Here is a 12,201-nt window from a genome sequence, read left to right on the forward strand (position 1 = left end):
TTGATGTGCCTGTTGAAGTAATGCTTTTATTGGTACAGACATGTTGGGTAGCGTTAGCTCATGTACACAATGCAGATAGCATAGAAAGACGTTGTGTAAAAAGTCAACATGTTAAATGAATAAATTGGACATGCTGTACAGTTGTGTGCATTGTACATATCAACAGTCCTCTTTGTTGGGGCTTTGTTATCGCCGCCAGTGTGTGTGTGATTGGGTCAATAAAACAGACTTCATTGATATGAATTTAAAAAAGCGCTACTCATCTGGAAAACCAGCAGCCGCTGTGATGGCAAGTCCCGTCCAGAGCGAAGGACTCACGTACATGGAACGGTATGTCCAGGCTGTGCAACACATTACATATAAGTTATTAACGGTATGTTCATCTAATTTTATTTTTCACAGATTTTAGAGTTTTGCTGTCTTGGGCATAGTGATGGTTTTTCCCCAGAGGGCCATGAAGACTGAAATTTATATAGACGTCTTATCACTTCACATTGTACAGAGGTACAGCAACCTCTCTGAAGACTGAAAGCGACATCTTGAGTAATGATTAATGCAAAGAGCTACCATTTTGATACATACTTCTAGAAGAAGAGATATGCTCAAATGACCTTCGATAATGTTCTCTTTAATTAGTAATGATATTTTTCTTTCTGAAGAGTAAGATACCGATCATGTATATTAGTAGTACCTCGACCTCGTGTTGTCCGTGGTGCTGTTGTCGGGTGACTGCTCAGTAAATAAGTCGATCGCAGGTGTCGCATAGTCACCATCTTGGTCTCGGCTTGGAGTGATCCACTTGTACTGACACCCTAAATGGACATATACATTCAAATAAAATATTGTCCACTGGGTATTTATATAAAGCCATGTGAGTTTGATACATACTTCTAAAAGAAGAGATATGGCTCAAATGACCTTCGATAATTTTCTCTTTAATTAGTAATGATATTTTTCTTTGTGAAGAGTAAGATACCGATCATGTGTATTAGTAGTACCTCGACCTCGTGTTGTCCGTGGTGCTGTTGTCGGGTGACTGCTCAGTAAATAAGTCGATCGCAGGTGTCGCATAGTCACCATCTTGGTCTCGGCTTGGAGTGATCCACTTGTACTGACACCCTAAATGGACATATACATTCAAATAAAATATTGTCCACTGGGTATTTATATAAAGCCATGTGACGTGTGACTGCTGAGTGCTAAAACGAGCCACCTGCTTCACAGCGAGTCTTCCTCGTCTTGAACTTCTCGTAGAATGATTCCTTCTCCTTCAGCTCGGCCAACCTCAGCTGTGTGGGAATGTTGTGAGCAGGGCACACATTTTAAACAAGTTGCAGACCTCCACCAAGGCTTAATCACTTAGGTGAACGTCAACAAATCAAGAAGCTTTGAGGAATAGACATTCTACATCCAAAACATGTTCAATGACAACCTGGTATGAAGAGCAGTCTGAAGATGTAAAAAGGGAAATTCAAAATCAAATTGAATTCAGATTCAAGATTTATCAATGAGGCGTTTTTATCAGTTCCTGAAGAGCCACATCCTGCCTGCTTTAGATCCCTCCCTACTCCAAAGCACCTGATTCAAACTGAATACAAAGTAGTTGTAAACCATTAAATGAAGTACAGCTATAGAGCCTGACTTTTAATTGCCAAGGCTTAATCACTTGGGTGAATGTCAACAAATCAAGGAGCTTTATGGGATGTACGTTCTACATCCAAAACATGTTCAATGACAACCTGGTATGAAGAGCAGTCTGAAGATGTAAAATGGGGGATTCAAAATCAAATTTAATTCAGATTCAAGATTTATCAATGAGGCGTTTTTATCAGTTCCTGAAGAGCCACATCCTGCCTGCTTTAGATCCCTCCCTACTCCAAAGCACCTGATTCAAACTGAATACAAAGTAGTTGTAAACCATTAAATGAAGTACAGCTATAGAGCCTGACTTTTAATTTAACTAACAAAAATATTGCAATTCTTACATTTTTGGTCTCTATTTGTATTGTGTATATTTAACCAATTTATATGTGTAAAAATCAATTCATGACATTTTTTTTAATTCTACTGTTTTCACTTGGGGGATTCAAAATCAAATTTAATTCAGATTCAAGATTTATCAATGAGGCGTCTTTATCAGTTCCTGAAGAGCCACATCCTGCCTGCTTTAGATCCCTCCCCACTCCAAAGCACCTGATTCAAACTGAATACAAAATAGTTGTAAACCATTAAATAAAGTACAGCGACAAAGCCTTACTTTTAATTTAAACTCATTAAAACCGTGCAATTCTTACATTTTTGGTCTCTTATTTTTATTGTGTATATTTAACCAATTTATATGTGTAAAAATCAATTCATGCCATTTCTTTAAATTCTACTTTTTTCTCTCATTTATTATAATTCAAGAAACAAAAAAAAAGAATGTGTTGCATACATCCAACACTTTATGCAGGATTAAAAAACATGCACTTAAAAAATATATAAATTCTTACATTTTTGGTCTCTATTTGTATTGTGTATATTTAACCAATTTATATGTGTAAAAATCAATTCATGACATTTTTTTTAATTCTACTGTTTTCACTCATTTATTATTCAAGAAAAGAAACGTGTTGCATACATCCAACACTTTGTGCAGCATTAAAAAAATATGTATTTCAAAAAATATATGTATACTCTATATACATATTATAAGGTAACAAGGATAAGACAAAATAAATAGCTGAACATTCAAATTTAAAACTATATACTCAAAGCAGTTTGTTATGTGCATCACATGAACACTCCAAAGCACCTGATTCAAACTGAATACAAAATAGTTGTAAACCATTAAATAAAGTACAGCGACAAAGCCTTACTTTTAATTTAAACTCATTAAAACCGTGCAATTCTTACATTTTTGGTCTCTTATTTTTATTGTGTATATTTAACCAATTTATATGTGTAAAAATCAATTCATGCCATTTCTTTAAATTCTACTTTTTTCTCTCATTTATTATAATTCAAGAAACAAAAAAAAAGAATGTGTTGCATACATCCAACACTTTATGCAGGATTAAAAAACATGCACTTAAAAAATATATATGTATACTGTATATACATATAAGGCAACAAGAATAAGACAAAATGAAAGGCTGAATATTCAAATTTAAAAATATACAGTATACTCAAAGCAGTTTGTTATGTGCATCACATGAAATTTTAGATGGAAAGCATCCTCAGAAAAAAAAAAATCCAGACTGATACATAAAACAAACAAAAGCATGTTGCGACTAAACAAATGCAATACAGGTACAACTCACCTTACAATTGTGTGGTTTTTTGCCGTGGTGGAGATACGGATTGTATGCGTCCAGGTCACAAATATCCAAGAACACATAGCCCTGAATGCGACAGGCAAAGTGAGCCCAAACGCTTATTTCAGAATTTGCGTCGGCTAAACGTCAACAGACCTTTGCGTTTCCGTGATTGAGAAATTGTTGGAACAAGTTCTGGCGCATTTTGATCTCAGCTGGGTTGCAGACGGCCATGTGGTGGTCGAGCTTCTTTTGGAGCGTAGCCCAGAAGTCCTCGTGTAACCACTTACGCACCACCTCCCTTTTCATCATCTTGCCTTCATCCTGCGTCTTCAGGAAAGTCTCCAAGTCCTCCACAGCGACAACAAGTTAGACACATCTTGCTTGCTAGCTCCTCAGTACCTTGACTTATGGGGGTGGGGGGTCACGTGAAGTTAGCAACACAAATGCAAGAGCAGTTGTGATCTTAATTTCAGTCGACAGCATAGTGTGACATTGCCCAACACATTGGTGGCTCTCTGAGATGAATGAAAATTGAGAATTCATCTGATTTAATCATCTTCCACAAACGCAATATTAATCGAACTACTGTGTGTAGACGAGTAGGTGCACATACAATGCATTCTTTCAAAAAGAAAAAATTGACATGTTCAGTTTCATTTGAAATCGTACTTGTTCTTTTTCCAGTAAGGGTCGAATCAATTCTTTTGCCTCTTGAATTTCAGCCTCCATTTTCACCTGAGAGAGAAACGTAAGGCTCAAGCATCTCATCTCAGCGAGGGAGTGCGGCGTTGTGCACTACCTGCAGTAGCCTGGTGGAGGTATAGGAGAGGGTGCCTCGCCGCAGCCTGTATCCACGCGCCGCCTCCGTGGCGTCATCCCGTTTATTCTGTTTAATGCACCAGCGAGAGTTCATCTTTGTCACCGGCGCACTAAGTCTCAACTCAGGCGGCGGACACTTGGACTCTGGAGCCTAAGCGCAATGTGAACACATTTACAATGTTCAGTTCCTCAATCGAACCATCTCCAACTGGGCAAAGGAGAAAAACAACAAGAAAACATATGGAAGGGGGTGGAGGGGCTTGAGAAGTGATCAGATGACTAAGACAGCCAAGTGGACTACACTGACCACACAATGCAGCGCTATAGTGTTAACTAGGATGAGTTGTCATCCTAAAAAATATTTTAAAACAGAATTAATTCAGAAGATAATCATGCTAAAAACAATTCTAAAGCAACCACCAATGCGATAGAGCAATAAGACATTAGTTCAGTTCATGTAGTGCTTTAAACATGACTAGACTACATTGGCACTGCACCCACAGTGTCACTGACCTACCTCACTGGCCAGAAGTCTGATATTGAACGGTATGTGGTAGGTGAGGACACCATCATTTCTCTTCTTTGGCCGCATGTCTAAAAAGAAAACACAGGGTGAACCAAAAGTAGCTTTCCACTAAAAACAGTTTCATCTTGCGAGTGCTTGAAATGTCCCTATTCAATATTGCAATTTTAAACAAACCTTTTTGCTATTTCTACTCTACATCACGTTATAGATGTATCAACCATGGGTTAGGGGTACAAAATAGGGTTTCAAGCCAAGTTTAGGGTTACTAAATAAGATCTACTAGTCAGGGATAAAGCTTCAAATTGGGGTTTGTGGTTAGTGTTTTTGGGGTAGTGTTTCAAAGTTAGGTTTCAAGACACGATAAGGGTTTCAAAGTAGGTTATAATCGTTTCAAGCCGGGTTAGGGTTTGCTGTTATGTTTCAAATCTTTTTTTTTTTTTAAGCCAGTGTTAGTCTCTTAAGCAAGTGTTAAGGTTTCAAGTCCAAAGCTGAGTTTGTGTGATGTGAGCTCCTTCCTTCTACATCCCATACGTCGCATTTACACTTAAATGCCCTTCCCCCTTGTTCTTTTTAAAATAAGAATATTTTAATCTGTATATGATACCTAATTTTTGTTCACACTGTATATTAGAATTACAAAGAGGTGTTATACTTTCATGAGTAAAAGCAAAGTGTGATTTTGACAATTAGTTGATAATGCTAGCTCCAAAATCATTACCAGCTTGTGCTGCTTCAAATGTCTGTTATTTCGCTTTAACTTCACAGACGTCGTACAGTGTGGATAGGAATACATCACTTTATGTATTAAATGATATAAAATTGTTAGATTGGTTCGGCTAATAAGCCGTAAAAAATGAAAATTCATCGTTACTAGCCTGCTAAGCCCGCCGTGACGACACAGTTCCCGCCACTTCCAAAGCCGCGTCTCCCATGATGCATTGCGAAAGAGTCTAAGACCTCCTTCGAAACTTCGAGGCGTTTACAAGTCCAAAACGACAGTCCAACCAAAAAGCAACAGTTAAGGCTTCAGTACATTTTGAACTACAGTATCTGCCGAAACGCTTTTTCTTTGACGTCCTTCCTTTCTCGTGCAGTCGTTTTGAGTGAGTGCGCACACGGCCTGTAGTCGTGACAACTGCCTGACGTCACACCTTTGCGACAGAGGCCGCTCAAGTCTTTCAACTAAACTTTAAAGCTAGAAACTACGTCCACTTTCTCCCGTTCCACTTAAAACCTGATTTAAAAAAATATATTAATAGGTCACTCTAGAAATTGACCATTTAGGCACCACATTAAAAAAAGCATTTATTTTGTAATTGGCCTTATGTTTTCAAGAAAAATATAATACTGCAAACCACACGTGATGTGATTCGTCCATCAAGTTCAGTAGACACAACACTTTTTAAAAAGAAATATTTTATTCCTCCTATTTACTGTGCTTTGACGCTACCCTGCTACACATGCGAGTACTCGGGTACGGTCAAAATTCTCATCTGTGGCCATGAAATAAGTATAATTAATGCACGTTATAATATACCTTTAATTTAATGCATGCACAAAATACACATTTGTGGCAGCAGTGGGTAGTAATGCGCTGCATTTACGTTTACTTGAGTAACTTCGGATGAAGTGGACTTGTCAGTACAGTATAGCTTTAATGAAACATGTACTTTACTGTTACTTGATAAATTATGCTCAGAAAAAAACGCTAAATGGACATTTTTTTTTTATAATGAGCTACATGCCGCTTGCTACTTGTATTTTTATTGGTAGGCACAGCATAGATTTTTCAATAAAAATTGCACGCTAAAACGAGGAATGGTCTTTTTTTCTCCAGATTTTAATATTCCAGGGAATATTGTGGATGTGGCATTATTCTTCCTCAGACAAGGTGATTAATAGGGCCAGAGAGGATTACTTTTTTTGTACTGTCAGGTTTATCCTAACACTAAAAAAAGTGACAAAAAGTGTTTGATGTTCTTTAAAACTTAAGACTCTCTGCTTAATTCCTCAGCATTTTAGTTCAGCTGATCAGCATCCACATTGTCTGGTTTTAAAATGAACGGAAGATGCCTAAAGGATGGGGAAAATGACAAATTAGTTAAATTTTCTTGGAGTGGGGTGTCAGGATCTTGATTGGAAGTTTGATACAGAGAACCAAGAAGTTTGATTCAAGAACAAACACAAAAGAAACCAAAATAAGGAGCGAACGGTGGGAGGCTCGAGAAATCACCAAGGTGTTGCAGCGTGTCAATACTTTTTTTTTGTTGTCGGTTGTGGAGTATTTGTTCTCAAATTAAATTCTACAACAAATATTTGTAAATGTGCAATGGATTTGAAAATCCTCATTTTTGTGTTAGTAAAGCTTGCGGATTAGTCATATAAAATTGTTCAATAATACATCAAAATCTTACAATTAGCGAATAATTACGGTGACGCGTGGTTATGACATCACTGACAGCCACCTCGTTCCTCCTCAAGTTTAAAAGCCGAAAAGAAAGATGAAACAAAGTAAGCTCGTGTGACCAGAAGACGCAGTGGATTGAGCGAAAGGCTTGACAAACTCGAATTCATGCGGCCGTTTGGCACCTCGGGCGTCCTGCAGGTGTCTCCGTCCATCCGAGTCGTCCACACGCTGCACACGCCCCGCGATCAGCCGTCTAATCATGTGAGGACGTCAAAGGCGTCAGGACCACGTCGTCGTCATCACAAGTCAACGCTATTGTGCGTTCTCGTTGCCTATTTTTGTTGGCTTTTTACTGCCGGGGACGAAAAGCGGGTCACATGGATTGGTTCACGTCTTCAGCAGCGTGTATTGTCCTCCTGTGGATTTTCTGCTTTATAGACGGTAGGACACATTTATTTTTGAATCCATTTGATGGGGTTTATCGTTGCCCTGTGACAAGTTGTAAAGAGGACAGAAGTCGCTCATGTGTGTAAAAAACAAATAAAATAATAAGCGGACCTTCTCCCACGAACATTTTAATATAGTTTCATTTCAAGACGCATAGAGGTAATGTTGGTTTTTTTTTTTTTTTGTTTGTTTACTTAGCTTGAACTGAAACTTGCACCTTGACTTCATGCTTTCGGTTTTGGTTTAGTTTGAAATGTGCGTTACGATATACGAAATTAAATGTTGCTCTTGTGACTTTAACATTCATAATGTGCATAAATACATTTATTAAGTCATAAATGAAGCAAGCCATGTAATTTTAGTGACTTGGTATGCAGAATGTAATATTTCAATATACCTCCAGGATTTTTCTCTTCAGGTGCTAATGGGGGGTGGGGGGTTTGGCCGGTACATGACAGGCCTGAGAAAATCATTTATGGAGGGTCTTAACTGGGGCTATACAGATTCCTGATGGGCCGATAGCACCCCCTATCCCGGTGTAGCGCAAACACCAGTCATATTGGGCTCGGAAGACTGATATTTATGTTTGCATTGTTATTTTGTACCTTTTTATTGTAGTGTGCCTGGGGGCAAAAAAGACTGATATGAAAAAAAAATAGAAAAACGAATTTAGACAACTCCTTTTAATCAATTAAAACAGTACAGACTCTGAAATAGGTATAATAGTAAAACGTGAATATGATTTTTTGCCCCTTTCAGAAAATGAAACAAACAACACATAAAATACCTTCCCCTCTGTAATTAAATCTTTTAGTGTTTGTACTGAGAAGTAACAAGTGAGCTAGCCTGGGTTCTGTCTCCTATGCCATCAAAAAAAAATGTTCCATTAGCTTTGTTAATGTAAATTTAAAAAAAAAAAAAATTAAAAAAAGCCAAATTAGCTAATGATACGGACACCAAAAATATGCCTTGCCTGCATCTGATTTTCTAGATTAGATGGACATTTGTGGAACAAATCATCCTTGGAGCTCTTAATATGGGTCCCTGCTTCACATGCTCTCTTAAAAATTTTCAAAATATCAACCAATTAATCATTCAACCAAAATTTCATGTCCGATTTGCCATAACCTCTATTTCCATCTTTTCTGTTTTTTACATCACGTCATCTGTGGGGGTTGGAAAACTAATCATCTTATTTTGACAAGGAAGAAGAAAGTATCGATGTTTTCAAATCTAGAGAGTTAAAAAAAAAATCATAAGAAAAATCAAGTTAGAAGTTACAGATACTTAAAAGTGCTTCCCAGTACTGGTAGTGATCTTCATTGTTAATTTTGAATGTCTAATTTGCACAGGCTTGTTTTTCGAGTCAATGTGACACCCAAGATGCTTAATTGTAGTTCTTTTCTTTGTTTTCGAGTTGTTTGTACTCAAACGATGTGCTTTGCGTGCTCAGGTGACTTCTCATGAGACTTTAATTCTCTGTGACATTAGTCACCGCATCAGATTAGACTCCAATCTGACCCGGCCACTTCCTAATCTCTCGTTTTGTCGGCCAGGCAACGCCGTGTTGGAGCTGCGTCTGCTCTTCCACGCCCTCACCAAGGCGGCGTGCCACCTGTACCTGGCCCTTTTGCCCCTGCGCCGCGCCGCCGCCCACTTCAGCGACTGCGCCCGCCACCTCCTGGCCGGTGCCCAGCACCAGGGTCCGGCCCCGCATGGCTCGCCGCCAACGTGCCGCACTTGCACACTCCACATCCTGGAAGGCGCGTGCGTGCTGTGCGAGACAATGCCCAACCTGATGGCGGCGGCGCTGAGCGTGGGCGCAGCGCTGTGCCACGGGCTGCAGGGCGGCGCCTACGTGCTGGCTGCCACGCTGCGCGCCATCCAGCTCAACCTCTTCACCCAGATGAACGGCGAGCGCGAGCGCTGGGACAAGGAGCGCCACCGCGCCAAGGAAAGCGAGAAGAGGCTCAACTCCAAAGTGCTGGAGTACATCTCCGTCTTTTGCCAGGACCCCGTCAGCGCCCTGCGGATCAAGGTGGACGTGCCGCCCGTGTATAGATAATCCTTGGCACGGACGTAGTGCCTGCTTGCCCGACACTCAGTGAGATACACCTGCTGTTCGAAAAAGCGCCGCCTTTGCGAAAAGAATCAAACCCTATGAGCTCAATTATACGCCACTCACAAAATTTAGGGAAACTGTTGAAGAAACAGCCCCGCTGCGAATAATTAATGCCCCCCTGAAAAGGTTTATAATTGCCAATAGGTGCCACAAGATGGCAGCAAAGCACTACTTTAGTCAAAATGAAAATCCCAAACTCACTTCTACGTAGCTCCTTGGCACCAAAGTTTTCTTGTCGGATATTCCACTGTTGTGGAAAAAGGTCCAACATGACAGCTAGTCTTTGGACTGGAACACTGTGCTCACAGAGTGCCTCATTGTCACATCTTGGAAAAACTCCGGTGAGATACCAGAGGCTCTTAGCGGATGTATTTTCAGGACTCAATCCTGTTGGGATGTGTAAGCACAGGAAGCATGCTAGATGTAGTAGCATCCATTTTCACTTGACACAAACATTGCAATAATTTATGGTCTCTTTGATCGCACCCTTTGACGTTGAGAAACTGGAGTTCACTGTACATCTTGGACGATGTTGAATTTTGCTAACTTTTATGACTATTAATTCCCCAAATGAGGTGGCAGAAGTACTAAAACTGTTTGTGGTATTTGGATCTTGACGCAAAGCTAAATAAAAGATCTAAATAATATCGACATTTTAGCGGCGCGGGTGTACCTAGAATAGTGTCGGGTGGCTCGGCCAACCGGCACTCAACGAGGCCTTTTAACTGCAGTGCGGGCCGGTCAGTCGGCAGTGATGAACTGTGAACTTTGCCCTCTGGTTCTCGCTCACTCCTAGTGAAGGAGACGACGGCGTCCAAGTAAAAAAACAAAGAAAAAAAAATGGTTCGTCCATGGTGCATTTTGTTATGCCTGTTTTACATTTATTGATATGTAAAGAAGTTTCAAAAAATAAAAGTCTCAAAACACGTATTTGATTTGTTTTGATATTTGACATTAGGCCTACTTGTATACATGCCATAAAAATGTAATTAATTAACAGTCATAAAATCATGAATTGTTGCATAGAATAAAAATGATATCGTTATACTTTGGATATCGCAACTTCATTCTGGTGACATTGCAAATTATTTGTCATTTCACAATATGTCTTTTTTTTTCTTCTCTGTGTGAGCCTAACACATCTAATGTCGTATCCGAAAGACGTACTTTAAAAAGTTCGTTTAACTGGTTTGAATACAATCACGAAGGTTGGTGTCTCCAGAACTCTTCTTGAAGACCCTGAAAAGAAAGTGGCACATGAAGAACAACAAAAAAAGGAGAAGGAGGAAGGGTTCAAGTGAAGGTCAGAGTGCAAAATGTGCTCTGGGTGCCGAGGCTGGACACGTTCCAGTGGAGACTAAAATCTTGCGTCAGGTTCAGTCTGGAGCTTCTGGGGACGGATTTGCCCAGCTAGGGACAAGAAAAACACTTTGAGTGTGATTACAAGCCAAGCACCAATCAACACAACTCCAGTCAACACGGAAGATACGGTCCAAACTACAGCTACGTCATTTTCACAGGTTGTTTCCATTTTCATTGCTGAGACCCGAACCAATTGTTTTGCTCCCTGCTCACCATACGTACAACCACCCACACTGTGTCCGTTCCCAACGTCTGCACTACTTTTGGTCGAGCTTCTCAACATTCTGCCCCAAACAACCGGAACACACCTCATATTGTAGCTCGACGTGGTACTACAGTGAAAGTGCGCAACCTCCACCTTTGTATTAAGTCCGTCAATAGAGGAGAGGCACAAACTTTGAACTGTATTATGGTTTCAGCATTCTTACAAAGTGTGCCTTCGATTTGCCTCACGGCGTCTTTATCCACACTGTACGCCTTCTCTGACCTGTAAACGACAAACGAGACAAAACAGTCAAGCAGGCTGTAGACAAAATGAGCTTAGAAGCCAAACAGGTTTTTGTTTTTTTTTCTCCCCGGCTAATCTCATTACTCACGCCCTCAACTTTGTCACAGCCGCCAGCCTCCTGAGGGCCGCCAGGACGTTCTTCTGGACGTCGGATGAGAGGGTCTCGTAGGTGTGGAGATGGCCTGCCGACGGAGACCCAAGAGAAAGTCCATATCGGCGGATGAAAAAGCGATTGGGCTCCTTACCTGAGAGGATGAGCTTGGTTGCCAGATTCCTCACAGCGGGCAGGAAGTCTTGCTCCGTGATGACGTGAGCGTCCTGATCACTGAAGAACCTCAACATGACCTAGACGGCAAACGCACCAATCAAAGAACCAAGCGCGAGTTGCCGGGGTGGACTCCACCAAAAGTCATCCAACCCATTTCCTCACATTAAACCGCCCTGTTAGAATCACAGAAGGCGAAATGTACCAGGTACGAGTCAACGAAGGGCTTCAGAAGCGAGCGCAGGAAGGACAACACCTCCGCGCCGTCTCCCTCGCATGCCGTCACTTCCTGTGAGTCGGTGACGTCGAGGGCGCCGCATTTCTTCAGGAGGTAGCACGCCTCCTCAAAATCCTGAAATTCAGATTTTGTCCTTGTTTGTTTGTTTGGGTTTTTTTTTGGTTAATTTGTTTCATATCTATAAGAATGCCTTCTCTTTCGAGTAAAA

At 40.5% G+C, this 12,201-nt stretch overlaps 2 protein-coding genes across 6 annotated transcripts in view; both read right to left on the reverse strand.

Moving 5' to 3' along the window:
- The window catches only part of fam228a (family with sequence similarity 228 member A), a 26,495-nt gene continuing 14,294 nt past the window's right edge, over positions 1-12,201 (reverse strand). The window contains exons 2-11 of one of the 3 annotated variants that reach the window (XM_019871490.1): positions 9,822-10,738; positions 7,234-7,304; positions 4,636-4,712; positions 4,099-4,269; positions 3,969-4,034; positions 3,453-3,647; positions 3,303-3,383; positions 1,214-1,289; positions 999-1,119; positions 1-341 (exon numbers count right to left, since the gene is read on the reverse strand). In XM_019871490.1, the coding sequence (XP_019727049.1) occupies positions 260-341; positions 999-1,119; positions 1,214-1,289; positions 3,303-3,383; positions 3,453-3,647; positions 3,969-4,034; positions 4,099-4,269; positions 4,636-4,710 (867 nt within the window). In that variant the 5' untranslated portion in view covers positions 4,711-4,712; positions 7,234-7,304; positions 9,822-10,738 and the 3' untranslated portion in view covers positions 1-259. The other 2 variants (XM_019871492.1, XM_019871491.1) reach the window with 2 other exon arrangements.
- gnpat2 (glyceronephosphate O-acyltransferase 2) overlaps positions 8,427-12,201 on the reverse strand; it is a 10,875-nt gene continuing 7,100 nt past the window's right edge. For 2 of the 3 annotated variants that reach the window (XM_019871487.1, XM_019871488.1), the window contains exons 12-17: positions 11,961-12,107; positions 11,736-11,835; positions 11,579-11,672; positions 11,403-11,469; positions 11,212-11,314; positions 8,427-11,060 (exon numbers count right to left, since the gene is read on the reverse strand). In XM_019871487.1, the coding sequence (XP_019727046.1) occupies positions 11,240-11,314; positions 11,403-11,469; positions 11,579-11,672; positions 11,736-11,835; positions 11,961-12,107 (483 nt within the window). In that variant the 3' untranslated portion in view covers positions 8,427-11,060; positions 11,212-11,239. The remainder of the gene's footprint in view (positions 11,061-11,211; positions 11,315-11,402; positions 11,470-11,578; positions 11,673-11,735; positions 11,836-11,960; positions 12,108-12,201) is intronic. The other variant, XM_019871489.1, reaches the window with a different exon arrangement.

The sequence above is a fragment of the Hippocampus comes genome, unplaced genomic scaffold, assembly GCF_001891065.2.
Source record: "Hippocampus comes isolate QL1 unplaced genomic scaffold, H_comes_QL1_v1.1 scaffold100, whole genome shotgun sequence".
In the NCBI taxonomy this organism is placed as follows: Eukaryota; Metazoa; Chordata; class Actinopteri; order Syngnathiformes; family Syngnathidae; genus Hippocampus; species Hippocampus comes.